We start from the raw sequence: 27,711 nt of genomic DNA, 5'->3' as shown, positions 1-27,711 counted from the left end.
TTGCTCTGCTAAAGCAGGTTACTGTGGAATTGGGTTAGCTATTCACAATATGATGCCTCCTGCCCATTCTCCTACTCCCATCCTTGCCCTTTCTTTATGTTTGAGCATCACTGGATTACTAGTTGTTTCCCATTGAGATATATCATTTTTTGTCTCCACTTTTTTATGCTGTCTCCTCTGCTTGTGTGTGTAACTTGCCCTTCACCAATGTAATGAAAAATATAGTTTGTTTGAAGAGGGGAAATTAAACATTTCTGTTTTCTCTCTTAGAATAAAGTAAACTGAATCAGACTTTATTTATTGGTTTGTTTATTTATTTATTTTTGAAGGGATGTTACTGGCTGGTTTTACCATCAGGAATGTTCCATTGCTCAGTAAGTTTGTCCAAATTAGTAACATGTGGTCTTCAACTTTAAGAAATTCTGCCCTTACCCTTATCCTAGTAAAAGCTGGACTTGGACTCGATCCACAGGTAAATTTCTAATTATACTGTGAGTAAAGTTACTTTAAATATTAGAGGCTGGTAAAATGAAAAGGAGGAAGAATTTTTGTTGTGGCTGTTTCAAGGAGTGTCTGTAAATAAAACTAAAGTAAAAAACAAAAATTTGCACAAGTGTTGACACCTTAATTTCTACTTCTTGTCTTCATTATTACTGATATGAAGAGAAATCACTGGGATGTAAGATCTCCATTAAAAATAGCCTTTAATTGTTTGCATAGAGATCAATGACCCTTGTGCAGCATTTGTAAGTACTATTTGGGAGTCTCTTCTATGGAGAACTACTTGCTTTTCAGTTAACAAAGGACAAGGTTACCCCATAAAAGGATTCACTTCCATTTTGTTTTATTTTTTCAGAGAGATTAAGAATTTCAATAATATTTTTTATTTATGTCTTTGTTCCTGATTATCTTTGCATTCTTGTAAAAGCTAATGAATTATAAATCTATTTGGATTTTTTAAAAAGTTGCATAACAGCTTCTCAAATAGATGTTGCAAATGTATGTTTAGTGGTATAATATATCAGTAGCATAAATAATTATAGACAGTGATAATTTATTATATTCTCCAGTAGAAAATTTGAACCCATGAAAAAATTTAGAAGTTCCCCCTTTTAGCTAATTATGCAATTTTAACTGATTTTTTCCTTTTTCTGGTTAATATTTTCTATTTATAATTATTAAGTTACTCAAACAGTTCATCTCTGAAAGTTAACTGATGGATATAAAGCTGTACTTCCATTATGCTATTTATAAGGAAGATCAAGGAGGGTAGATCTAGTTATGTAATCACAAAGAAACAAATCCTTATTAACGATTAAAATATAACAATGTTTTATAAAACATGCAATAGTTTACCACCCAATCTATGATGACACATAAAATGATCTGTATTAGCACATCAGGTCCAATGGGATAATCAGGAAGATTTAGTTTAGTAAACAACTATATATTTTAATATTTCCTTAAATAATTTTCTTGCTGGCCATGATAATGTTCTTCAAATATGACTGTTTATATTTCAGGCTCTGCGGCATTTGAGGAGAGTTTGTTTAAGACTGTCTATGGGTCCATGCCTCATGGAAGCATGTTCAACTGCTGTCATTTCCCACTTCCTTATGAAGTTTCCCTGGCAATGGGGATTTCTATTAGGGTAACTTTTCCTCATTTTCCCTATGAAAATATTTAATTAAGGATGCTTGGTTAAAATTATTGATATATTCAGAATACTCAATAGGCAAGCTTTTCCTTAAAATTATTTTCACAGTGGTAGAAATCCCTGGAAATCAGTTGGTCAAAAGTAGAATTATGTTCTAAGTCTACCATATCTTTGATAAACATGCATAGTCCCTAAACATTTAATGCCAAGATAATTCACTTCATCACTTTATTCATTCTCTCTTATATTGTAATCTATCTCTATTTTTAACCTATCTAATGTCCTCTCCCTTGTACACCACATGCATGTATTATATATACATATTTGTGAGAGATTTTATATAGATGTAGATGTTATAACAAAAAAATAAGCAAACAAATACCCTTCCCTACATCCAATGTCCCATCTATTACTTTCCACCATCCATTTTCCTTCAGGTCCAAATCCTTCAGAATAATAGTCTACAATCCCTATCTCTGTATCCTGAACTCCTCTACATTTTCCCAGACACTTAACTTTTGTTTCCATATAGTCATTTGGGTGAAATTTATAGCAAAGTCACCCATTATATACTTACTGCCAAATTCAATCAATTTTTTAAAATTAAATTTTATTAAAAATTACCCAAATATATTTTCCTTTGGAAAAATTAGAACTTTACAAATAAAAGTAAAAAGCCTTTTGACCATACCTCTAAATCCTATTGTCCATACCCCTACTCAAAGTGACAACTCTTATGAGTTTTATAGCATTCTAGACCTCTAGAAATAATACTTCAGGCTTCCCCATCTACACAGAGAAGGCACTATTATTTTGTATATTTTTGTGTAAATCATATCCTATCTGTGACTAACCCATTCATTTCCTTTGTCTGCTTTTCTGTTGAGTTACTTTTCTTTCTTATTCATTATATCAAATCTTTGTCTGTTATAGGTGTTGCAAATATCTTGTCCCAGTGCACCACTAGATATTTAACTTTGCTTATGGTGACTTGTTTAATCTAAAAAAATTATTTCCAATAGATAGAGTGTTCAATACATAAAGCTATTTACTTGACCTCAAAAATAAAAATAGTGGCAGTCAGAAGATACCTGCTTTTGATATACAGAGTTTTTAATATAATCAAATTCAATAATATTTCTCTTTGTGATGACTTTATATGAGTCATTCAAAAGATCTTTTTTACCCCAGAGTTACAAATGTATCTGTCTATATTTTACTCTTATTACTTTTAAGTTCAATTTTTAAAATTCGTTAAAACAGCTAGCATGTAGTGTGTGAGGTGGTCCGGCTGCACTCTTTTCCACATGAATAGGTAATAGTTTCCATACTGTTCACAGAAACATCCTGTCTTCCCAAGCATATTTTCAGTGTCAATGCTATCATGTAATAAATCCCACAAATTTGTTTCAATTCTGTGTATTGTTTTCTTCCAATTTATTTTATCTATTTTTGTGTCACTATTACACAGTTTTAATCATTTTACCTTCACAAAAACAATGTCTGTTTTACATTGACTTGGTTTTTCATTCTAAACTCTCCCAAATGAAGAATCCTCAGAGGACTTTAATTGGCATAGAACTAAGTAAGTTAATTGGAGGAATAAATGACATCTTTATAATGTTGAAGCTTTTATATGCAAATGTGAAACATTTTTCCAATTATTCAGGTGTTATGTTAAGTACTATAGTGTTTTAATTTTTATAAAAGTCTAGACTATTTCATAGTTTTGTTGTTAAGATATTTTGTGCTTTTTATTAATGTTTGAAATGAAATTTTTTCATAACATTTCCTAATAAGTTTTTTCAGATGTATATGAAACTACTAATTTTTTTAAATTGCTTTCATTAAGGTATAGTTTACATAAAATGAAATGAACACCCATTATCATTTCAGTGTGTTTTGGCAAATGTATATGCCCGTGTAACCACCAGCACAGTTGTGCAGCGCATTTTCATTATTCTGCAAAATTCTTGTGCCCTGAGCTAGTCAGTTACATCCTGGTCCCAGGAAAAACATAATCTATTCTCTGTCACAATAGAGTAGATTGTTTTTTAGAATTTTAGGTTAATATAATTATATAGTACTTACTCTTTTGTTTCTGCCCCTTTTTGGACAGCACGTTGTGTTTGAGCTGTAACCATCTAATGACTAGTGGCTCATTCCATTGTATTGCAGAGTAGTATTGTCTGAACACACCACCAACTTTATTCATTCACTTGGTGGTGGATATTTGGGTTTTCCCAGTTTGGGGCTATTACAAATAAAGCTATGAAATTTTGCCTTCAAGTCTTTGTGTGGACATTTGTTTTCATTTCTTAGGGAAGTACCAAGGAGTAGATTTGCTAGGTCATATGGTAAGATAATGTTTAATTTTATTAAGAAACTGCCAAATAGTTTTCCAAAGTATTGTTGTATTTTATATTTCTATCAACAATGTATGAAATTACAGGCCATCCATACCTTCTCCAGTATTTGATAGTATCTGCCTATTTAATTTTAACATTTTGTATTGGGCATGTAGTGGTATCAGGTTTTAGTTTTATAGTTTTTCATCAAATTTGGAAAATTTTCAGCCATTATTTCTTAAATATTTTCCCCCTTCTCCTTCTTTTAGAACTACAATTGCACATGTGTTAACTGCTTGATATTATTCTGTAGAGATTCCTGATATTCCTATTAATTTATTTTCATTCATGTTACTCTCTGTGCTTCACTTTGTATATAGTCTATTAATATGCCTCCAATTCACTGATCTTTTCTTGTGCAGAGTTCAACCTTCTATTAATCCTATCCAGTGAAATTTTCAATTCAGATATTGTATTTTTTATTGTCATTAGCCATCACATATTTTTACATTTATTTTTCCACCTTTATTAAGTTGTAATTGATATATAACATTATATAAGTTTAAGATGTCCACTGTGTTGATTTTGTACACTTATATATTGCAGGATGATTACCAATATAGCTTAGCTAATGCCTCCTTCTTATCATATAATTGTCATTTCTTTTTTATGAGATCAGTGACAATCTACTCTCTTAGCAACTTTCAAGTATACAATACATTAATATTAACTGTACTCATGTACATTAGGTTACCCTAACCTTAGTAATATTATAAATGAAAGTTCGTAGTCTTTTGACCAGCATCCTCCCACCTACCCCACACTCAACCTCTAGTGACCATCATTGTGCTCTTCGTTTCTATGAGCTCAGCTTTTTAAGATTCTATGTATAAGTGAGATCATAAAATGTTTTCTTTCTCTGTCAGGCTTATTTCACTTAGCATAATGCTCTTAAGGTTGTCATAATATTGATTTTTCCTTCTTCTCATGATTGAATAACATTCCATTGTATACATTTATACCACATCTTCTTTATTCATTCATCCTTGAAGGACACTAAGGTTGTCTCCATCAGCTATTGGATCTTTTATTTACAAAAGTTCCATTTGCTTTGTCATTCTACCTTCCAATTTTTTCCTTTTATAGTCATATTTTTCTTTAAGTCCTTAACTATAAGGGAGATATTTGTAACAACTGCACTTACATACTTACTTATCTGGGTCACAATGTGGCGGCAGAGTAGAAGGGTAGTCGTGCATCTCCTCCCAGAACCAAACTGGAGGTACAACTAAAGAAGGGAACAGTTACCCAAAATAAACCAAAGACTACCTGAAAAAGAGATCTTTAACCAAGGATGGGAAAAAATGACCCCAAGACTGGTAGGAAGGACAGGGACATAAAAGGGGCCAGTTCTATTCACAAAGGTGGCAGGTAAGGTTGCAGCATGATTGTGGGACCTTCTCCTTGAGAGAAGAGAAGTGAGACCATACCTGAGCCCAAACACATACCACCAGTGCCAGGATCAGCCAGCCATGTAGAGCAGCTTGGCCCATGCTGTGCACAGCCAAGCCCAGAGGAAACAACCACAAACTGTGGAATGCTTGTAGCTTTAAATAGGTTGCCTAGGGCTGGATGTGGAGAGCACCTGACATTGGCTTACACAAGCCTCAGACAACATCAAAGCCATATCCAAAGGGAGAATACAGCAGGGAAGCACTAAATTCTGCTGAGCTGAATTCCACTTGGTTCTTTTTCACTATTATCATTATTTTTCTTCTTTTTCATAGCCTTTTTATTTTTTAATTTTTCTCCTATTTTTGTTGCTTTTTTTCCTAGCTCTTAATTTACTCATTTGTTTATTCCATTGTTTCCTTCTTGTTTCCTTTTCTTATTTTTGTTATTCTTTGCCTTGCTTTGTTCCTGTTTACTGTTTTCATCTTTCTATTCATTACTCATATTAGTTCTTTCTTTTCTCCTCTCATAATCATTTTGATTTCCTTTGTTCTTCTCATTCTTTTTCCTTTTTTCCCCTTTCTCTACTATTCCATTTCTCTTTCCACTTTTGTTATTTTTTGCTCTTTTGTCATGGATTTTGCTATTGTTGTTGGAGGGCGTTTTTTTTTGCATGTTTTGGTTTTGTTTTTTTGCATTTTATTGGTTTGTTCTCTCAGTACCTGTACAACAGTGTACAAGACATAGTGGTGTTGAACTTCTCAGTCAACAGTCTGGAGGTGAGATCCCATCAACAAATGGGCCAATAAGAATCAGGATCCAAATACAACAGGAGGCTCCACATAACCCACACAAACATTTCTAGAGCATCCAGCTCTGGTGATCATAGAAACTACACCACTGAGTGCCACAGAACTCCAACCATGTAAGGTCACCCCACAAAGACAATGAGTCAATACAAATCTATTTAACACATAGACACAAACAAAAAGAGACAGCTGAAATGGGGAGACAAAGAAACAACCTTCAAATTAAAGAAAAGCAAGAATATCCAGAAAAAGAGCTACATGAAACTGAGGTAAGCAAATTATCAGATGTAGAGTTCAAAGTAATGGTTATAAGGGTGCTCAAGGAACTAAATGAGAACTACAGACTCCAGCCAAGATGGAGGTGTAGGTGGACACACTATGCCTCCTCACACAACCAAAATTAAGTACAACAAAAATTTAGAAACAAGAACCAACCAGAACAGACAGAAAATTGAACTGTATGGAAGTCCCGACAACCATTCATCCAGACCGGGAAGAGGGGCGGAGTCGACATGAAAGAGGAAATAAGAACCAGTTGGAAATGAAGAATGCAATATCTGAGATGAAGAATACATTAGAAAGAACAAAAAGCAGGCTAGACGAAGCAGAGGATCTAATCAGCGATTTGGAAGACTAAGTGGGAAAAAATGCCCAGTAAGAGGAACAAAAAGAAAAAAGACTTCGAAAGAACAAGGATAGTTTAAGGGACCTTTGGGACAACATTAAACATAGCAACATTTGAAAAAAAATAATAACAACATTTGCATCATAGGGATACTAGATGGAGAAGAAAGGGATCAAGGGATACCAAACTTATATGAAGAAACACAGCATAAAACTTCCCTAACCTGGTGCAGATAAATTCATTCACGTTCAGGAAGCACAGAGAGTCCCAGTAAAGATGAACACAAAGAGGCCCACTTCAAGACACATCACAATTAAAATGGCTAACTTGAAAGACAAAGAAGGAATGTTAAAGGCAGCAAAGGAGAAACAGTTACCTAAAAGGGACCTTTAATAAGGCTGTCAGCTGATTTTTTTTAGAGAAAGAGAGAAAAAAGTATTGAATTCATACACAGGATAGATAATACTATATTTGTGCCATTCTCCTCTTTTAAAATAATTTTTGTTGGGACTTCCAGCCAAGATGGAGTTGTAGATAGACACATTGTGCCTCCTCGTGCAACCAAAAGAAGGATAACAACAATTTAAAAACAAAACAAAAAAAAAAAAACAGAACTGACAGAAAATCGAACTGTATGGAAGACCAACAACCAATGAGTTAAAGAAGACACATTCATCCAGACCAGTTGGAGGGGTGGAGTTGCACAGCTGGGTGGAGAGGGCTCACAGCAAAGAAGCAGCTGGCAGACCCAGTGAGGCGGCAAATTGTGGAAGGGGGCATGGTGAACAAGGTGGCTGGAAGACCAGGCAGTCCCACATTCGCACGCAGATAAACCCAGCGAAACTGAAGAGCAAGACAGACTGTGCAACCCAGGGCTATGGTGTGGGGAAATAAAGTCTCAAAACACCAATTGAAAACACCTGTGGGGGTTGAGGTATCGGGAGAAACTCCCAGCCTCACAGGAGAGTTTGTTGGAGAGACCCACAGGGTCCTAGAACATACACAAACCCACCCACATGGGAATCAGCACCAGAAGGGCCCAGTTTGCTTGGGGGAAGTGGTGGAAGTGACTAAAATCCAGCAGAGAGCAGAGCAAGCACCATTGTTCCCTCCTGGACCCCTCCACCACATACTTGTCACAACCCAGAGACTGGGTTGCCTCACCCAGGTGAGCAACCTAACAACCTAAGGCTCCACCCCTCACTACCTAACAGGCTAGTCGAGATAAAAAAAATGGCCCAAACAAAAGAACAGATCAAAGCCACAGAAATAATACAACTAAGCAATGAAGAGATAGCCAACTTATCAGATGCACAGTTCAAAGCACTGGTAATCAGGATGCTCACAGAATTGGTTGAATTTGGTTGCAATTTAGATGAACAAATGAAGGCTACAATAAGTGAAATGGAGGAAACTGTACAGGGTGAAGGAGAGTGAAGGGGGTAATAGCTGAATCAATAAAATATATTTTAAAAATAAATAAAAATAATTTGTGTTGTATTTTGGTATTACCATTTAGTCCCCTTACATCCCCTGCCCCCTGCATCACCACACTGTTGTCCTTGTCCATAATTCCTTTTACCTTTTTGCTCAATCCCTCCATCCTCTACCTCCCCCTGTTAGCTGTTATCCTTCTCTCTATCTATGAGTCTGTCTCTGTCTTGCTTGTTCACTTTGTTCATTAGATTCCACATATGACTGAAATCATGTGGTATTTGTCTTTCTCTCTCTGGCTTATTTCACTTAGAATAATGTTCTCTCAGTACATTCATACTGTTGTAAAGGGTAAAACTTGGTTTTTATTTTTTACAGCAAAATAGTATTCCATTGTGTAAATGTCCCATACTTGTTTTATCCACTCATCTCCTAATGGACAGTTGGACTACTTACATATCTTGGTGATTGTAAATAATGGTGCAATGAACATAGGGATGCTTATGTTCTTTCAAATTAGTGTTTTGAGTTCCTTCAGATATATTCCCAGAAGTGAAATCACTGAGTCAAAAGAAAGATCCATTTTTAACTTTTGAGCAGCCATACTGCTTTCCACAGTGGCTGCACCAATCTGCATTCCCACCAACAGTGCAAAAGAGTTCCCCTTTTTCCACATCCTCACCAGTACTTGTTTGTTGATTTATAGATGATAGCCATTCTGATAGGTGGACCATAATATCTTATTGTGGTTTTTATTTGCATTTCTCTGATGATTAGTGATATTACACATCTTTTCATATGGCTATTGGTCATTTCTACATCTTATTTGGAGAAGTGTCTATTTGGGTCTTTTGCTAACTTTTTAATTGGATTGTTTGGTTTTTGGTGCAGAGTTTTGTAAGTTCTTTATAAATTCTGGATATTAAATTCTTATCAGATATATCAGCAAATATGTTCTCCTATTCTGTGTGTTGTCTTTTTATTTTGTTGATGATTTCCTTTGTTGTGCAAAAACTTTTTAGTTTGATGTAGTCTAATTTGTTTATTTTTTTTCTTTTGTTTCCCTTGCCTGGGGAAATATATCTGATAAAATATTGCTATGAGCAATGTCTGAGATCTTGCTGCCTATCTTTTCCTCTATGATTTTTATGGTTTCAGGTCTAACATTTAAGTCTTTGATAATTTAGGGTAAGAAGGTGTCTAGTTTCATTTTTCTGCATGTATCTGTCCAATTTTCCAGACATCATTTATTGAATAAATGATCTTTAGCCCATTGTATGTGCTTGCTTCCTCTGTCAAATATCAGTCACTATAAAAGTATGGATTTACTTCTGGGCTCTCTATCCTGTTCCATTTATCTATGTGTCTGTTTTTATGCTAGTACCATACTGTTTTGATTACTATGGCCTTATAGTATAGTTTGATATTAGGTGGCATGATTCCTCCAATTTTGTTCTTCTTTCTCAGAATCACTGTTGCTATGTGGGGCCTTTTATGGTTCCATACAAATTTTTGAAATATTCCTTCTAGTTGTGTGAAATACATCATCAAAATCTTGATAGAAATTGCACTCCTCTGTAGATTGCTTTGGACATTTTAGTATGTTGAAAGCCATTTATACATATGTCCATATAGTATGGACATTTCAGTAATTTTAAATCTTCCTATCCATGAACACAGTATATATTTCCACTTATTTGTGTTTTCTATTTGTTTCTTCAGTGTTATAATTTTCCAGGTATAGGATTTTTACACCATTGGTTAGGTTTATTCCTAGGCATTTTATTCTTTTTAAGCAATTGTAAGTGGAATTGTTTTTTTAATTTCCCTTTCTGTTAGTTTCTTATTGGCATATAAAAATGCAACTGATTTTTGGATAATGATGGGTTGCCCCAGGCACTGGTTTCTGTCTCACCTTACTCAGATCATTGACAGAAAAGAGACTCGCAAACTTTAGATGCCCAAAGTCCACTGAAAACCTCTAGAGTTACACCTCTAGAGCTAATGCAGTACTACAGATAGACCCCTGGGAATGCTCCAGAATAGAAAAAAGTAAAATTCTTCAGCTGGAGATAACATACCCAAACCCAGAAAATACATATTCTAGAAATGTTTGAGAAGTCCCCAGAATCTCCAGTGGGGCTGGTAGATGAAGGCTTCTCCCTAGTGAAGACAATCCATAAAGACAGGAAGAGGTAGCTGGGTTTTTTAATATGCAAATTTCAACAAAATGTAACAAAGCATATGAATAAGAAGGAATTATGGCTCAATCAAAGGAACAACAAAAACCAGAAACAAACCCTAAACAAAAGAAATGTGTGAATTACCCAACAAATAACTCAAAGTAACATCATTAAAATGCTCAGTGAGCTAAAAGAGAACACAGACATCTAAAAGAAATCATGAAAAATAATGCATGAACAAAATGAGATTACCAAGAAATATATATAGAAACTATTAAAAAAAACAAAAATAAATTATTGAGCTGTACTATATAGAAACAAAATTAGGGGGAAAAATGACTAGAGAGGATTAATAACAGACTGGATTAATCAGAAGGAAGAATTAGTGAACTCAATGACAAGGTCAGTTGAAATCAGAGGAACAAAAGAAAAACAAAGGAAAATGAAGAGGTCCTAAGGGACTTATGGGATACCATTAATAGTACAATCTACCCATTATGGGAGTTCTAGGAGAAGACAGAGACATATGGTCAAAAAGCCTATTTGAAGAAATAATAGCCAAAGTTATCAAATTAGAACTGAAATGAACATACAAATTTAAGAAGCTCTAAGAACTGCCACCTGAGTAAAACCAAAAAGACCTACAGTGAGACACGCTATACTCAAACTGTCAAAAGTCACAGAAATAATCTTGAAGCAGCAGGATAAAACAAAGATTTCTCACAAGGTAATAATTGGATTTCTCAGCATAAACCTTGTAGGCCAGAATAGAGTGGAAAAATTCAAAATGCTGGAAAAAAAACCCCTGCCAACCAAGAATACTGTACACAGCCAACCACATGTAAAAGCCTCATGACATTGAATTTGGCGGTGATTTCTTGGCTATGACACTGAAAGCACAACCAAAGCAAAAATATGAGGGAGGACCCCCCAAAAGTAATTTATTTATAAAAACCTGGGTATTTATTCTTAGATTTTTAAATTTCAGTCACCTTCAAAATAGTCTTCATTGGATGCAATATACCTATCAAGACGTTTTCTTCCATGGGATAAAAGAGTTTTGAACTCACCAATTTTGATACCTCTTAGAGCTTCTGTCATTTTTTTGTTTTACCTTTTCCACATCAACAAAATGTTTCCCTTTGAGGACGTTTTCATTAGGGCAATGAAAAAAGTCACTTAGGGCAAGATCAGGTGAATAAGGAGAGAAGGCAGGGGGTCATGCCATTTTTGGTCAAAAACTACTAAACATCTATTGTGGTGTGGGCAAGTGTGCTCATAAATCACCCATCATGAAATGGGCAAGTGCATTAAAACAGTTGTTTTTTTTTTTTAAACTGAAGCTTAGCACAGCCTCTCACAACATCACTAGCTGGTACACTAATACAGATGGGCTCCTAGAACACTCACCTAGTGGGGGAAGCCTGTACTCCAGGGAGCCTGACCACCAGAAGATAATTACAGCTTTTGGGGTTCCCCCTTGTAGATAGACTGGACTTCATAAAACTTGAAAACTCCACAGCAAATGAAATGCAGAGTCAATAGGCAACAAACAAAATGGGAGAAAATGCTTACAAAACATGAATCTGAAGAGGAATCAATATTCAGAATATTTGAAGAACTCCTACAACTCAACAACAAAAGAAAACTTGACTAAATAATGGCAAATGACTTGAATACACATTTTCCCAAACAAGATATACAAGTGGCCAGCAAGTTTACAAAAGTTCTCAACATTTGTAATCATTAGAGCAATGCAAACCAAAACCATAATATCACTACGGTGGTCACTATTAAAAAAACAGAAAATTGTTGACACAGATATGGAGAAACCCTTGCATACTGCTGTTAGGAATTAAATTTGGAAAACAGTTTAGAAGTTCCTCAAAAACACAAAAACAGAATTACCATAAAATCAGTAATCCTACTTCTGGGTGTATATCTGAAAGAATTGAAAGCAGGACCTCAAAGAGATATTGCAGCATTATTTGAGATGGCCAAAAGGCAAAAATAGGCCAAATACGCATTGACATATTGCATAAATGTATAAAGTTTGGTATATACATACAATGGAATATTATTCAGTTGTAAAAAGAGAAATCTTTTCACACCCTACAACATGGATGAACCTTGATGACATTATGCTGAGTGAAATGGGGCAAATACTATATTATTTTAGTGATAAGTTTAGAGTAGTTAAAATCACAGTAACATAAAATAGCATGACAGTTGCTGGGGCAGGGTGAGGGGGCACTTTTACCACCGTTAAATGACATTCACTCAAAAGCAGAATCTTTACACTTAAAGTTGTTGTAAAGGTGAATATATTTGTGGTAAATTCTAATTTAAAAAATTAACTATTTGGTTAAATGGATGTTTTAAAATCAATTTTCAAAGTCTTTCTCTCAGTTTTGTAGTAGGTGCTGTTTCTCCTGCTGTTGTCGTGCCTGCCATGCTACTCTTGCAAGAAAACGGATATGGTGTGGAGAAAGGCATTCCAACCTTACTAATGGCTGCCAGCAGTTTGGATGACATCGTGGCTATCACTGGATTTGGTACATGTATGAGCATAGTCTTCTCCACAGGTAAAGAAGAAAATACAACCACTACCACATAACTTACAGCTTTTTTGTTGTTGCTGTTCTTAGTTCTTTAAGTAAGGTTTATAGCTTTCCTTCATTTGTTAACCACGACTTTTTTGCATTTAACAGCTTTTTATTCATCATAGACTAGAAAGGAAATTTCTAGACTGGGAAGGAAATTTCAATGGGTTGAGAAACCACTACTTAACAGAAATGATTTCATTTTAATGACCATATACTTCTATTAATTTGAGAGCCATTTTATTAGCATTTATCTGCTCATGTTGCTTTGGAATTTTATCACAGTTTTTTCTATAATTTAAAACAATTATTTTATTTATTTATTTATTTTTAATTTTATTTTTAATATAGTTTATGATTATGCTATTACAGTTGTCCCATTTAGCCCTTTCACTTCCCTCTACCCTGCACACCCTCTCCCACCCGCATTGCCCCCCTTTAGTTCATGTCCGTGTGTCATACTTATGAGTTCTTTAGCTTCTACATTTCCCATATTATTCTTACCCTCCCCCTGTCTATTTTCTACCTACCATCTATGCTACTTATTGTCTGTACCTTTTCCCCCTCTCTCCTCCTTCCACTCCCCTGTTGATAACCATGTGATCTCCATTTCTGTGGTTCTGTTCCTGTTCTAGTTGTTTGCTTAGTTTGTTTTTGTTTTTGTTTTTGTTTTAGTTATGGTTCTTAATAATTGTGAGTTTGCCGTCACTTTACTGTACATATTTTTTCTCTTATTTTTCTTAGATAAATCCCTTTCACATTTTATATAATAAGGGCTTGGCGATGATGAACTCCTTTAACTTGACCTTATCTGAGAAGCACTTTATCTGCCCTTCCATTCTAAATGAAAGCATTGCTGGATAGAGCAATCTTGGATGTAGATCCTTGCCTTTCATGACTTGGAATACTTCTTTGCAGCCCTTCCTTGCCTGTAAGGTCTCTTTTGAGAAATCAGCTGACAGTCTGATGGGAACTCCTTTGTAGGTAACTGTCTCCTTTTCTCTTGCTGATTCTAGGATCCTCTGCTTAATTTTCATCTTGGGTAATGTAATTATGATGTACCTTGGTCTGTTCCTCCTTGTGTCCAACTTCTTTGGGACTCTCTGAGTTTCCTGGACTTCCTGGAAGTCTATTTCCTTTGCCAGATTGGGGAAGTTCTCCTTTATTATTTGTTCAAATAACTTTTCCACTTGTTGCTCTTCCTCTTCCCCTTCTGGTACCCCTATAATTCAGATGTTGGAATGTTTAAGATGTCCTGGAGGTTCCTAAGCCTCTCCTCATTTTTTTTTGAATTCTTGTTTCTTCCTTCTTTTCTGACTGTATGTTTCTTTGTTCCTTCTGGTCCACTCCATTGATTTGAGTCCCAGTTTCCTTTTCATCATTTTTGGTTCCCTGTACATTTTCCTTTATTTCACTTAGCATAGCCTTCATTTGTTCATCTAAATTGCAACCAAATTCAACCAATTCTGTGAGCATCCTGATTACCAGTGCTTTGAACTGTGCATCTGATAGGTTGGCTATCTCTTCATTGCTTAGTTGTATTATTTCTGGGGCTTTGATCTGTTCTTCTGTTTGGGCCATTTTTTTATCTTGACTCATCTGTTAGGTAGTGAGGGGCAGAGCCTTAGGTGTTCACCCAGGTGGGGTAACCCACGTCATTGGGTTGTGACATAGTATGTGGGGGAGGAGTCCAAGAGGGAACAATGGTGCTTGCTCTGCTCTCTGCTGGAGTTTAGTCACTTCCACCACTTCCCCCAAGCAAACTGGGCCCTTCTGGTGCTGATTCCCATGTGGGTGGGTTTGTGTATGTTCTAGGACCCTGTGAGTCTCTCCAACGAACTCTTCTGTGAGGCTGGGAGTTTCTCCTGGCACCTCAACCCCCACAGGTGTTTTCAATTGGTGTTTTGAGACTTTATTTCCCCACACCATAGCCCTGGGTTGCACAGTCTGTCTTGCTCTTCAGTTTTACCTGGTTTATCTGCGTGCAAATGTGGAACAGCATGGTCCATCAGCCACCATGTATGCTGTGCCCCTCCACAGTCCACTACCTCGCTGGGTCCATCCGCTGCCACCTTGTGCACCCGGGATCAGCCAGCCACCCCTTTGCCAAGAGTCCTCTCTACCTAGCCGCCTGGCTCCGCCCCTCCTGCATGAATATTTCTTCTCTAATTCCTTGGTTGTTGGACTTCCATACAGTTCAATTTTCTGTCAGTACTGGTTGTTTTTTTGTTTCTAAATTTTTGTTGTCCTTATTTTGGTTGTGCGAGAAAGCACACTGTGTCTACCTACAACTCTGGCCGGAAATCACAGTTTTCAATAGTAAATTTTAAACAGCCATATTACCAATACTACTAATATATTCAATAGCTATTTTTCAAATGTATCTTTTGGTCATCATTGTAAACAAATGGTTGCTTTATTATTAAGACAACTTAAAAATATAGAGTATAGACAACTGTGTGCCTTTTGGTAGTGGTGGTAGAACAGGATCCTGCACCAATTCTGAATCCCAAGGTAATATTTTTTTTAGAACATTTTTTAGTTTATTTGAGCCAAAATTATGACAACTGCAGAGAAACAAAATCTCAATGGATTGAGAAAATGCTCTCAAAAATGACAGTTTTATAGTTTACTTTGTAAATTGTAATCAAAAGAGGAGACATAACAAGGTTATATGAAATCCCCCTTGGTGGTAGATTAGAGAGATGTGGGAAAGCAATGTAAAATGAGACTGGATAAAGAGTAAAATGGAGAGACACATACTTTTTTTACATTGGTAAGCATAGGGTAGTTAACTGTTCACATTTACAACACAAAGATGGTATCTGGGCAATAAGATAACAATGAGGGGGCCTGGGGTCTCATGCTCTCATGAAAGATTGTGCCTTGAGTAGACTGGAAAAGGGGGAATTACTTGGACAGTTTATAGTTCTGTTGTCATTGATGCAAAAAGAGAAGACACAGACTCAGTGTGGTTGACCTTTGTCAAGGAAGATACTGACCCAGGACATGACTACCTGCTAAGACTTGCTTTTAGTTAGAAAGTTTTATTTCCAGACCAGCGTATGTGGTTATTTTAGGTCTCTGAGCCTGTGAGGTCACCATGCAGGACTCCCCTGAGCTCATCAGGTTTGGTATGTGGCCCGTTTTTTGTCCTCAGGTGTCATGTTGGTAGCTTAAAGTCTGTCATGGGGGAGTATTTATATCAAGGAAAGAGGCAAAATCTACAAAGTAGGCATTCTGGTCTATCCACAGAAAGACAGTTGTTAAACTTTTGTCACATACTATTGCTTCTAGGCCTTTGCATATATGGTCCCCTCTTCCCCAAGGTCATATTTGATCTTGAATGTCACTCAACAGAAATTGTGAAAGTAAAAATTTCCACATTTAGTAATGCTTTAGTTATCTACAATGTTTGAAATTCAGTCTCCTGTATTACTGAAGCACTGAAGTATTTTAAGTTTCTCTTGAAATCCTAAGACATAAATTTTTTAAAAGGGGAAAGGGAAAAATAAAATATGCAATAGTCATATCCCAGAAATAACAATTCTTTTTTTAATTTTATTTAAATTGTTGTTGCAGTACAATTTTCTATCTTTTACTCCCATCCCAACCCACCCACCCAACCCTCAACCCTCCCCTCCTCCCCCCCATTTCCACCCGCTCCTAGTTTTTATCTATGTGTCCTTATACTCGTTCCTGTAAACCCTTCCCCATTTCCCCTTTTCCCCTGAAATTCCCCCGAAATTCCCCCTCCTCTCCCCTCTGAACTCAATTCTTAATCTTTTCATGTAAGTCTACTCAGACTCTATCTCTTTCTCTCCCAATATTCTTATAAAATTATTCAATGTTGACCATACTTGCTTACAACCTGAGTTGTTTTGCATCTAAATATATATAGCAAACATATTTCTATTCAGTGAGTATATTTATATGATATTTTAATGGTGGCATAGAATTAAATTGGCTGCATCTTAATTATTGAAAACTGAAGTTGACTCCAATATTTTCTATTAAAATAATGCTTGATGGAACAGCTTATAGCTATATAGTTGTACATAAATTTAATATTTTCTTAATCTTAAAAATGTAATTGTTGAGCTAAAAGGTATATAAAGTTATAAGCTTTTGAAATATATTACCACAATAGTCCTACTACAGGGCACAAGCTTGCCACTTCCTCTTCTCCCTTTTCAAAACTAGGTATTGTCTTTTTTTACTTTTGCTAATTTGGTAGGTAAAGTGAGGCCTCTTTAAATGAAGTACTTTCACAACTAGTGATATTAAACAAATGTTTGTGTTTATTGGTCATTGGCATTCTAGCATGTCTTATAAATTGCTTTTCTTGAAATATTTTGCCTCATATTGTAGGGGTGTCCTTTTGTTCTTTTTCATTTGTCAAGATTCTTCATAAAATTAAGAATGATAACCTTGGTTTTATAGTCTTTAGTCTCCCCCACTTTTTATCATCACCTGAGAATATATTTATTGGTTTTAGAGAGAGAGGAAGGGAGATGGAGAAAAAGAGAGAAGCATTGATGTGAGAGAAAAACATTGATCGGTTGCCTCCTGTAACTGGGGATCCAACCTGCAACCTTTACAACTGAGTCACCCAACCAGGGCAGTTTTTCCCACTTTTGATTTGACTTTTAACTTCATAAGAACTCTTTTTTGTCATTCAAAAGTTCTAAATTTTTTAAAGGTTTTATTTATTTATTTTTAGAGAGAGGAGAAGGGAGGGAGAAAGAGAGACAGAGAAACATCCATGTGAGAGACACATCAATCAATTGCCTCTCACACAAGCCCCAACAGGGGACCAGGCCCGGAAACCAGATATGTGACCCAACAGGTGTCAAATCAGTGACCTTTAGGCTTGCATGATGATACCTAGGTCACTGAGCCACACCAGTCAGGGCCAGAAGTTCTAAATTTTTATTGACAAGTCTGGTGATATTGTCTTCATTACTGGTATTAGGTATTCTTTCAGAAAAAAAATTGTGCTCCTCTTTTATTGTGCCAGCTACTGTGCCAAACACTGAGGATAAACAGTGAACAACAATATTATTAAGCAACTGCTTAGTACTTGTTCTAAGTTTCATAAAGGTTTCCACTAATTTCATAGTCACAATAGTGCTACACTCACTTTACAGATAAGGAAACTGAGGAAGAAAGTCCAAAGTCACAAATAACTTGGTCCAAAGTCACAAATCCAATAAGTAGGGGAGCCAACATACAAATCTGGCCCAGACCCACACTTTTAAATACTATTCAATACTGCCTGTTGACACAGCAGACAGAAAAGATCACATGACCCATGTACTCAAGGAGTTTATATTAAACAAATGTGATCAATATTACACAGTATAAGATGCTATGGGAACATGCTACAAGAAACCAAACCTAATTTGAGGAGGACATAAAAAGTGAAAAACGAAGCAGCCATATGCTAAAAAAAATCCTCTTTTATTACATGACTATGTATACTGTCACTTAAAATTTTGAGGACTCTAAAGGTTTTATTGAGTTGGCCAAAAAGTTCATTTGGTTTTTTTCATAAGATGGCTCTGGTAGCACTAAGTTGCCTTTACCCTTCATTCAAAACAATTTTGTTAGATTGTATTGTGACAGCTGTCATGTCAGAGTACATTTTTAAAGAGACATTAAAATTGGTGAATTTTTGTGTAACCATTTTAATATTGAAGATGGAAGAAAATATGCAACATTTTTGGCATATTATGCTTCATTATTTCAAGAAAAGTAAAAACATAACTGAAACACACACACAAAAAGATTTGTGTAGTGTATGGAAAGGGTTCTGTGTGTGACTGAACATACAAAAGTGCTTTGCAAAGTTTTGTGCTGGAGATTTCACGCTGGAAAATGAACCATGGTTGGGTAGAGCCATTGAAGTTGAAAGCGATCAAATTGAGACATTAATTGAGAACAATCAAGTTATACCATGAGGGGAGATAGCCAACATACTCAAAATATCCAAATCATTAAAGTTATTGGTGAAAATGAAAAATGTGTCTTTTATTTTATGAAAAAAAAAATACCATACAGAGTTTTTGGCCAACCCAGTATTTTATACATTAGATCTTCAATGTGCATGTATTTTGGAATATACTATCAAGATCTAACTTTATCTTCCTGGTCAATAGGCCCTTTTAGCATTATAGAATGTCCTTTTGTGCTCTGTTTTTAAAGTATATTTTATTGATTGTGCTATTACACTTGTCCCATTTTTTCTCCCCTTATCCTATTCTGTCCTACACCCATGCTCCCTCTAGCATTCCCCTTCCCTTAGTTCACGTCCATGAGTACTACATATAAGTTCTTTGGCCTCTCCAATTCCTATACTATTCTTAACCTCCCCCTGTCTATTTTCTACCTACCATTTATGCTTCTTATTCCCTGTACCTTATCCCCCATTCTCCCTGCTCTTCACCCCCACTGATAACCCTCCATGTGATCTCCATTCTTGATTCTTTTCCTGTTCTAGTTGTTTGCTTAGTTTGTTTTTGTTTTTGTTTTGTTTTTAGTTTCCACTGTTGATAGTTGTAAATTTGTTCTAATTTTACTGTTAATATTTTTTATCTTTTTCTGTTTCTTCAATAAGTCTTTTTAACATTTCATTAATAAGGTTTTGGTAATGATGAATTCCTTTAACTTGACCTTATCTGGAAAGCACTTTATCTGCCCTTCCATTGTAACTGATAGCTTTGCTGTATAGAGTAATTAAGATTGTAGGTCCTTGCATTTCATGACTTGAAATACTTCTTTCTAGCCCCTACTTGCCTGCAAAGTTTCTTTTGAGAAATCAGCTGACAGTCTTATGAGAACTCCTTCATAGTTAACTCTCTCCTTTCCTCTTGCTGCTTTTAAGTTTCTCTCCTTATCTCTAATCTTGGCTAATGTAATTATGATGTGTCTTGGTGTGTGCTTCCTTGGGTCCAGCTTCTTTGGGACTCTCTGAGCTCCTGGACTTGGATGTCTATTTCCTCTGCTAGATTAGGGAAGTTTTCTTTCATTATTTTTTCAAATAAGTTTTCAATTTCTTACTCTTCCTCTTCTCCTTCTGGCACCCCTGTGATTCAGATGTTGGAACATTTAAAGTTGTTCCAGAGGTTCCTAAGCCTGTTCTCATATTTTTGGATTCTTGGTGTTGGTTTTTTTTTATTCTGTCCCTGTTGAATGTTTATTTCTTCCTTTTGTTCCAAATTATTGTTCTGAGTCCCTCTTTCCTTCCCTTTACTGCTGGTTCCCTGTATGTTCTTTATTTCACTTTGTATAGCCTTCACTTCTTCCTTTATTTTGTGTCCATACTCAGTCATTTCTGTGAGCATCCTGATTACCAGTGTTTTGAACTCTGCATGTGATAGGTTGGCTATCTCCTCATTGCTTAGTTCTTTTTCTGGAGTTTTAATCTGTTCTTTCATTTGGGTCATATTTCTGGTGCACCTGTTATGTTACAAGGGGCAGAGGCTTAGGTATTCACCAGAGTTGGGCAACCCACTTTGTTCCATTGTGGCACTGTATGTGGAGGAGGGGTCAGAGAGGGAACAATGTCAATTGCTTGACTCTTGCCCAGCTTTCAGTCACTTCACTTGCTTCCCACAAATGGATTGTGCCCTTTCAGATGCTGATTCCCAGGTGAGTGGGTTTGTGTACATTCTAGAATCCCGTGGGCCACTCCAACAGCCTCTCTTGTGAGGCTGGGAGTTTCTCCTGCTGCCAACCCCCCCCCCACCCACAGATTTTTATAGCCAGAGGTTTTAAGGCTTTTGTTTCCCACTCTGGAACCGTGGGTTGCATGGTCTGTCTTGCTCCCCAGTTGTTCCTCCCAGCTTATCCACATGCTAATGTGCTGTATCCTGGTATGCTGGCTGCCACCTCACCTGCCCACGTCAGCCAGCCAGTGCCTTGTCACATGTCCTAGCTGCCCCTGCTTTCTGTCTCCACCCCTCCTACCAGTCTGAATGAATGTTTCTTCTTTAACTCCTTGGCTGTGAGACTTCCATACAGTTTCATTTTCTGGCAGTTCTGATTGTTTTCTGTCTTTAAAATTGGTTGTTATTGTTCTTTTGATTGCCTGAGGAGGTGAAGCATATCTGCTTTTGCCTCCATTTTGTGGAAGCCCTTCTGTATCCTTTTTGACAATATTTGACTTGAAGTCTATTTTGTCTGATATGACTATGACCACCCTTGCTCCCTTTTGGTTTCCATTTGCATGGAATATCTTTTTCCATCCTTATCATTACAACAGTCTATTTTAAAGCAATAACATCAATCACACATAGAAACTACTCCTTTACATCTCACCCTCCCCACTTAAAGTTATTAATATATCAAATTTCATCATTTTATATTATATATCTATCCATTAACCTAGATTACAGTTATTGTTATTTTTATGCTTTTATATTAAATTCTATCACAGAATGAAAAGTGATGAACTTACCACCATTCCAGCATACAGGATTTTTAATTCATCTATATATGTACCTTTGCCAGAGGTTTATAATTTTATATGTGTATACTTTTGTGTTGCTAATGTCCTTTTATTTCCACTTGAAGAAGTCCCTTTCTTCCTCTCCTTCTCCTTGCCCTTCCCATTATTATTATTATTATTTCTCCTCCTCCTCCTCATCCTCTTCCTCCTCCTCCTCCTTCTTCTTTTGAAGGCAGGTTTAGGGTTAATGAACTTCCTTAGCTTAGCTTTTGTTTATATGGGGAAGTCTTAATTTCTCCTTCATCTCTGATGACAATTTTGTAGAATAGTGTTGTCAGCTAGCAATTTCTTTTTCTTTCAACACTTTGAATGTATAATCCTACCCCCTTCTGGCCTATAAATTTTCTGCTGTGAAATTCTTTGATAATCTAATAGGAGCTCCCTTGACGTACATAATAAGTTGTTTCATTTGCTACAACTTATCAACTGACTTGTAGAGTTTCATAAAGGCTTTTGGACTATATATCATTGTTAAGTTGGTGTCTCTGTGCAGGATTGAAATTCTGAGGCTTTCTATTCCACCATCTTGTTGTTTTCACCCTCCTGTTCTTTATATATATTTACATGCTTTACTGATCTAAATACACAAAGCTTAACTGAATTTTCTGTGACCCAGTATCATTTTTAAAAACTTATTATAATTAAGTATGGTAGCATAAAATATATTGAAAACTCAGTTGACTCTTGAATTGTCCCAAGATTAATGCTGGAATAAACCTTTTCTTTATGTCATTACTGTTAAATTGTTTTTTAATATTTAGGTCATTTTTTTTCTTTGTCATATAGTACATCAGAGAATAAATATTATCAGCCTTGTGCTAGGTGCCAGAAGTGCTTCTTTGTCAGTCTCTGGCCATCCTTCTACTTCACCTGATCTCTTAGGTAGGGTGTATAAAGGGAGCACATTGTAGCTTATTAGGTCTTTGTTTTCTAGCCTACTTATTCAATAAACATTTTTCAATAAACTGAATATAATAAATTACTTAAGAGTACATACATAATTTATCAAATAGATCTGTATAGCCCTAACCAGTGTGTCTCAGATAGTTGGGCATAGTAATGAAAAGCAAAAGGTCACTGGTTCAATTCCCAGTCAGGGCACATGCCTGGGTTGTGGATTTGATCCCTGGTCAGGCATGTGTGACAGGCAACCAATTGACGTTTCTCTCTCACACTGATGTTTCTCTCCCTCTCTTCTCCCTCCATTCCCCCTCTCTAAAAGCAAGTAAATAAAATCTTTAAAAAACAAATAGACCTGCATATGTTTTTATGTTTGTTAATATTAATATGTTAATTTTCATGTATTTTCTCTATAAAATACATATCTTTTTTCATGAATCACCAAGGTTTGATTTTCTGATGTGTTGGGTGTGTAAAAATATTTCTCTATGAAATGTTTTCCTTATGTGTACCCCTACAGGTGATATACTTAATAATCTTGCAACCTCTTTTCGGAATATACTTATTGGTATGCTGGTAGGAATAATTTTGGGATTTTTTGTTCGCTATTTCCCAAGTGAAGATCAGGTAAATAAAAAATAAATCAACTTTACAAGTATAGTATTAGCTATTTCTTTCAAAAATTTGAACTTTTAGAAGATGCATGAAATATGAAATTTGATGTTTACTGTCTTTTCCCAAAAGTAGCCTCCAATGACTACTCTGTTTAAAACTGAGCACAGTTGTGACTGATATGTGTCAATGCCCTGACTGAAGTATTTGCTTTCACACTAGGCAAATAAGGAATATTAGAAAAAAATTTGATGAAGCACTGTGTAAATCATATATTTATAAATGTAATGAAGATGTTGAGAGAAAAAATATATATAACTTTTATAAAAGGTTAGGTACTGATTAAATACACTTAAATGAAAGTATGTTTTGTAACCTGTTCTGTATGAACATATCTTTTTACTATGTTGTTGGTGAAGTTAAGCTTCCTAATGAATAATAAATTTATAATGGATACTTGAAAAGAAAAAATACTTAGTTCAGAATACCATATCCATTCCACCCCACCCTTCTTTCTTTTTTTAATTGTTGTTCAAATACAGTTGTCTCCTTTTTCACCCCACCAAAACCCCCCTTCCCACCCATCCCTACCTCTCACCCTCAAACCTACCCCCTTTGGCTTTGTCCATGTGTCCTTCATACATGTTCCTTGAAGGCCCTTCCCCTATTATCCCCCATTATCCCTCTCCCTCCTCCTCTCTGGTTACTGTCAGTTTGTTCTTAATTTCAATGTCTCTGGTTTTATTTTGCTTGCTTGTTTTGTTGATTAGGTTCCACTTATAGGTGAGATCATATGGTATTTGTCTTTTACCACCTGGCTTATTTCACTTAGCATAATGCTCTCCAGTTCCATCCATGCTGTCACAAAGTGTAGAAGCTCCTTCTTTCTCTCTGCTGCATAGAATTCCATTGTGTAAATGTACCGTAGTTTTTTGATCCATTCATTTACTGATGGGCACTTGGGCTGCTTCCAGTACTTGGCTATTGTAAATTGTGCTGCTATGAACATTGGGGTGCATAGGTTCTTTTGAATTGGTGTTTCAGGATTCTTAGGATATAATCTGAGTAGTGGTATTGCTGGGTCAAAATGCAGTTCCATTTTTAGTTTTCTAAGGAAACCATACTGTTTTCCACAGTGGTTGCACCAGTCTGCATTCCCACCAACAGTGCACTAGGCTTCCCTTTTCCACCCCACCTTTCTTCACTAAATTACCTTTTGACTTCTGACAATTTTTTCTAGTCTCTTTTACTTCACACTTTTCCTTAAACATTTTAGAGGAGATAGACTCGCATTTATCTCTGTATATTTTCTGAGTTAAATTCACTCCCTTTGACTAAGGTAACACTACTAAACTCAGACTTTCCCTGCCCTGAAGAATGTGCCATTACTCTTGTATTTCTGTAACATCCACCTCAATTCGCCTATAACAATTGTTATAGCTAATGAGGTATTCAGAAATTTTTTTTAAGAATTCATAGCATATGTTATATAGAACTACAAGTCATATTGGTCTCTTTTTGTTTTTTCTTCACTTACAAAGTATTTTTTTATTTTTATTAGACATTTTTAGAGCCATTTAGATTTACAGGAAAATTGAGGTTATTAAAGTTATATTGGGGAGGGGTTTGTTTTTTTGCTTTTTCATTAAATTTATTGAGGTGACGCTGGCTAATAGGGTCATATAGGTTTTAAGTGTACATTACTGTGATACGTGATCTGTATATTGCATTGTGTGCCCACCACCCAAAGTCAAATCATCTTCCATCACCATATATTAATCCACCTTTACACATTACTAGCCCCCCGCCACAACCCTTCCCTCTTGTAACCACCATACAAGAGGGAAGGGTTATATAATAGCCTGTGTCTTTAAGTTTCAGTTTTATATCCCATATGTGAATAAATTCATACAGTTCTTAGCTTTTTCTGACTTTTCATTCAGCATAATATTGTCAAGGATCACCCACGTTGTCACAAATGACAGTATTGCACCTTTTCTTATGGCTCAGTAGCATTCTGTAGTACATATGTACCCCATCTTCTTTATGCAATCTTCTATCGCAGGACATGTAGGCTGCCTCCATGTCTCAGCCACCATGAATAATGCTGCAATGAGCATAGGAGTGTATATATATTTTTGAATAAATGTTTTTGAGTTTTTCAGGTAGAAATGCAAAAGAGGGATTGCTGGGTCATACTCTGCTCTTAATTTTTTGAGGAAACACCATAATGTTGTCCACAGTGGCTATCCCAGTTTTCATTCCCACCAGCAGTGAATGAGGGTTTGTTTTTCTCCACAACCTCTCCAACCCTTGTTATTGTCTGTCTTGTTGATAATATTCATTCTAACAGGTGTGAGCTGGTATCTCATTGTAGTTTTCATTTGTATTTACTTAATAGCTCATAAAGTTAAGTATCTTTTCATATATCTGCTGGACATTTGTATGTCTTCTTGGGAGAAGTGTCTGTTCTGGTCTTTGGCCCATTTTTTAATTGGATTGTTTATTTGTTTGGTGTTGAATTGTATGAGTTCTTTATATGTTTTGGATATTGACCCATTGTTTGCAAATATCATCTCCCATTTGGTTGGTTGCTTTTTGTTTTGTTGGTGGTTTCTTTTGCTGTCAAGAAGCTTTTTAATTTGATACAGTCCCATTCATTTATTTTTTAAATTCCATTTATTTTTAGAGAGGAGAAGAGAGGGAGAAAGAAAGGGAGAGAAACATCGATGTGTGAATGATAGATTGATCAGTTGCCCACCGCATGCCCCCAACTGGGTGCCTGGCCCACAACCCTGGCATGTGCCCTGACTGGGAACCAAACTCACAATCTTTGATTCTCAGGCCAGCATTCAATCCATCAGCCAGGGCCCATTCATTTATTTTTACCTTTATTTCTTTTGCCTTTGGGCACAAATTCATGAAACATTCTCTACAACCAAGGTCCATAAGTTTAGTACCTATGTTCTCTTTTGTGTAATTTATTGTTTAAGATCTTATATATTAGGTCTTTGATCCATTTTGAAACTGTAATCTAGTTTCATTGTTTTGCATGTGGCTTTCCAATTTTCCCAGCACCATTTATTGAAGGGACTTTCTTTTCTTCATTGTGTGTTATTGGCTCCTTTGTCAAAAATTATTTGCCTGTAGATATATGGTTTTATTCTGGGCTCTCAATCCTGTTCCAATGGTCAGTTAATGCATTTTTCTGCCAGTTTCATGCTGATTTGATTTTTGTAGCTCTGTAGTGTGATTTGAAACCAGGTAATGTGATGCCTCTGGCTTTATTTTTTTTCTCAAGATTGCTTTGGCTATTTGGGGTCTTTCGTGGTTCCATACAAATCTGATGTTTTTTTGTTCTACTTCTTTAAAAAACGACATTGGGATTTTGATTGGTATTGTATTAAATCTGTGTATTGCTTTGGATAATATGCCCATTTTAACTATGTTGATTCTTCCAATCCATAAATGTAGAATATTTCTCCATTTCATGGTATATTTTTCAATCTCTTTTGATAACAATTTGTAGTTCAGTATATAGGTTTTTCACATCCTTTGTTAAGTTTATTCCTAGGTGTTTTTTTCCTTTGGTTGCAATTGCAAAAGGAGTTGGTTTTTAATTTCTTTTTCTGAAGTTTCATTATTAGGATATAGGAAAACAGTGGATTTTTGTACATTGATTCTGTGTCCTGCAACTTTATTACATTTGTTTATTGTTTCTAATGGGTTTTTGGTGAAGTCTTCAGGGTTTTCTATGTACAAAATAGATTCATGTTATCTGGAAAAAGTGACACTTTTATTTCTTCCTTCCCAATTTGGATGGATTTTATGTCTTTCTGTTGCCAGATTTCTCTGGCTAGGACTTCCAGAACTGTGTTGAATAAGAACAGTGAGAGTAGACATCCTTGTCTTGTTCCTGATTTTAGATAAAAAGCTTTTAGTTTTTCACTGTTGAGTATAATATTAACTGAAGGTTTGTCATATATGGTCTTTTTTATGTTGAGGTACTTTCCTTCTATACCCATTCTATTGAGTGTTTTAATCATAAATGGATTTTGTATCCTATCAAGTGCCTTTTGTACATCTATTAATAAGATCATATAAATGTTATCCTTTGTTTTGCTAATGTGGTATATTACACTGATCAATTTGCATGTGTTGAACCATCCTTGGATGGTTCATCCCTGAAATGAATCTAACTTGATTGTGATGTATTATTTTTTTTAACATATTGTTGTATTTGATTTGCTAGTATTTTGTTTAGGATTTTTGCATCTATATTCATCAGAGATATTGGTCTGTAGTTTTCTTTTTTTGTGTTATCCTTGCCAAGTTTTGGTTTCAAGGTTATACTGGATTCATCAAATGTTTTAGGAGGTATTTCCCCTTCTTCAGTTTTTAGTAAGAATTTGGAAGGAATAGGTATCAAGTCTTCACTGAACGTTTGGTGGAATTCACTAGAGGAGCCATCTGGTCCTGAACTTTTATTTTGGGGGAGGTTTTTAATGGTTGTTTCCATTTCTTCACTGTTTATTGATCTCTTTATATATTCCAATTCTTCATGACCCAGTCTAAA

General features: G+C 35.7%; 1 protein-coding gene across 1 annotated transcript in view; it reads left to right on the top strand.

Annotated features, from left to right (window-relative positions):
* Nucleotides 1–27,711, top strand: part of SLC9B1 (solute carrier family 9 member B1) — a 59,053-nt gene that overhangs the window by 21,425 nt on the left and 9,917 nt on the right. Inside the window, exons 4-7 of the mRNA XM_045820180.1 lie at nt 330–472; nt 1,524–1,651; nt 12,918–13,093; nt 23,044–23,150. Coding sequence (XP_045676136.1) covers nt 330–472; nt 1,524–1,651; nt 12,918–13,093; nt 23,044–23,150 — 554 coding nt within the window. The remainder of the gene's footprint in view (nt 1–329; nt 473–1,523; nt 1,652–12,917; nt 13,094–23,043; nt 23,151–27,711) is intronic.

Source organism: Phyllostomus hastatus, unplaced genomic scaffold (genome assembly GCF_019186645.2).
Source record: "Phyllostomus hastatus isolate PE091 unplaced genomic scaffold, TTU_PhHast_1.1 phas_scaffold_39, whole genome shotgun sequence".
Lineage (NCBI taxonomy): Eukaryota > Metazoa > Chordata > Mammalia > Chiroptera > Phyllostomidae > Phyllostomus > Phyllostomus hastatus.
Note: the sequence above shows the minus strand (reverse complement) of the source record. Positions and strands in the feature narration are given on the sequence as shown.